The sequence below is a fragment of the Plasmodium gaboni genome, chromosome 12 (genome assembly GCF_001602025.1).
Source record: "Plasmodium gaboni strain SY75 chromosome 12, whole genome shotgun sequence".
Lineage (NCBI taxonomy): Eukaryota > Apicomplexa > Aconoidasida > Haemosporida > Plasmodiidae > Plasmodium > Plasmodium gaboni.
Genome location: NC_031492.1, coordinates 1,291,540 through 1,293,827, shown reverse-complemented (window position 1 = coordinate 1,293,827; position 2,288 = coordinate 1,291,540). Strand labels below are relative to the sequence as shown.

The 2,288-nt window shown below is 23.3% G+C and overlaps 1 protein-coding gene across 1 annotated transcript; it reads right to left on the bottom strand.

The window, feature by feature from the left end:
- Positions 1–327: 327 nt before the first annotated feature.
- On the bottom strand, positions 328–2,235 carry PGSY75_1235500 (putative mRNA methyltransferase; the record flags this gene model as incomplete). The annotated part of the gene is made up of 1 exon (XM_018786928.1): positions 328–2,235. The coding sequence occupies one exon, from the start codon at positions 2,233–2,235 to the stop codon at positions 328–330; it is 1,908 nt and encodes a 635-aa protein (XP_018640793.1).
- Positions 2,236–2,288: the final 53 nt, after the last annotated feature.

Below are 2,288 nucleotides of genomic sequence, written 5' to 3'. Positions count from 1 at the left end.
AAAAAAAAAAAAAAAAAAAAAAAATTTTTACAAAACGATATTTGTATTTTTTTAGAATATATAACAATAAAACAAAAAAAAGGAAGAAATTTATATATTTAATAATACACAAGAAAAAAGAAATATATATATATATATATATATTATATAATAAAATGATATACTTTAAAATAGTTAAATGTTATAAAAATAAGAAGAAAAAAAAAAAAAAAACATATAAACTTTTATATATAATAGTATAGTTATCTTTGTTATGTTGAACAATTATATAAACATAATGTACATTAGAAAGATATTTCCTTGTTCTTTTTTTTTTTTTTTTTTTTTTTACGTGTTTGGATTATTTCTTGGAGGAGATTTGGGACGTAGGTTTTCTATTTCATTGGTCGTGCCCATATATTTGCCACCCACATATGAAGTGGCCTCAGGCCAAGCAATATCACCTTCAAACCAACCTGTATATTCTTCTTTATTAAATAATGTAGTATCAATATTTTTTCCTAAGGTTAACCATCCATTTCTTATATTTCGATTAGTTCCAAATAATTCTATTTTCCTTCTTCCTAAACAGAATTTTTCAATAATTTTATATAATTCTTCTGGTTTATTATTATCATATATATTTTGTTCTGTTTCTTCTGCTATAATAACATCTGTATCTAAATTTGCATGAATTAAATGAATATCATAAGATCTTCTGACTGCTCCTTTGATACCTACTAAACAATGTTCAGTAGTTCTTTGTAAATAGGAATTTTCATTATTTATTTCATTTAAGTATTTATTTTTTTTATTTTTTTCATTGATATTTGTTTTCAACCAACATATATCTTCACATCTACGATATCCCCATTTGTTTAATAAAACTCTAGCATCTTCTAGGTGTGTAACACCACACCATATAAAAAGAAATGAAGGTACTTCTGCTATTTTTTCAATTTCTATATTGGCTAAATCTTCTAAGGTCCAGAATTTATCTTTTTCATTATACATGTCATTATTTAAATCTTGATCTAAGTTAATATTATTCAATACATGCAAATTATGCATTTTCCTATCATAATATTCTTTCCATGGTGGATCAATTAATATTACATCAAATTTTGTATCTAAAGAACCCAAATCAAATGTTCTTAAATCACAACGAATATATCTCGCTGGTGTTGATCTTTTTTTTATTATATCATTTTTTAATTCTAATAATTGTTTTAATTTAGGATATTTAATAAATCTTTTATTTTCATCACTATCTCTAATAAAATTTTGGGGTCTTTCTCCTGTATTGATAAAGTTTTGATTATAATCATTTTGTAATCTTTCTCTACCATCTACATTTATATTGCATGTACTACTTTTATTATTATAATTTCCTTTATTATGGATATTATTAGTATTATCTTGAAATTTACGATCATGTTCGTTCTTTTTACCGTCTTTCAAGTCTTCATTATTGTTCATCGTGTGTTCATGTTCCCCTTTAGGTATATGAATGTCTTTATCGTAGTTAATATATGGTGGAGCAAAATTATTCATTTGGTTGTTCATGTTAAAATGATAACTGTTATTTGGAACGCTAGGAGGACTAGGAATATTTGGAAGAGGAGGTGGAGGTACATTTTTCATAACATTAAATTTGTTATTCATATAAAAATTATTATTATTACTATTATTACTGTTATTATTTGTGTTATTATATGCAAGCATATTATTTTGATGAACATTCATCATATTGTTTATATTAGGTGGAGGAACATTTGGATAATTTTTCATACCCATAATTGAATTATATTCATTCATATTAACATTTTTTAAATTATTATCATAAGAATAATTATTTTTCACATCCATATTATTTATATTATTATTATGTATCATATTATTATTTACATTTGGGTATGTCCCATAATTATAATTATTATTATTGTTATATGGAATATTAGGCGTCATATTAACATTATTATAATTCATTGGAATATAACTTTGATTAACATTATTTACAACATAATTATTTGGACTTGTATAGTTCTTATTTATAAAAGGATAATTTGATGCTCCTAAATTACTTGGCTGTTTATTATATGACGAATTATTATTTATAAAGTTCTGATTATATGTGGAATTGGCCATTTTACTTCCTCTATTGTTATTATAAGGTATAGAAGAAGAAGGAGAAGGACCAGTACCTGAAATTTTGGGAACATTATCATTTGAGTCTTCACCTTTGGAATTTTTCATTCTTCACAAAAATTACAAATAAAATAAAAAGAAAAAGATGAAATAAAAAAAAA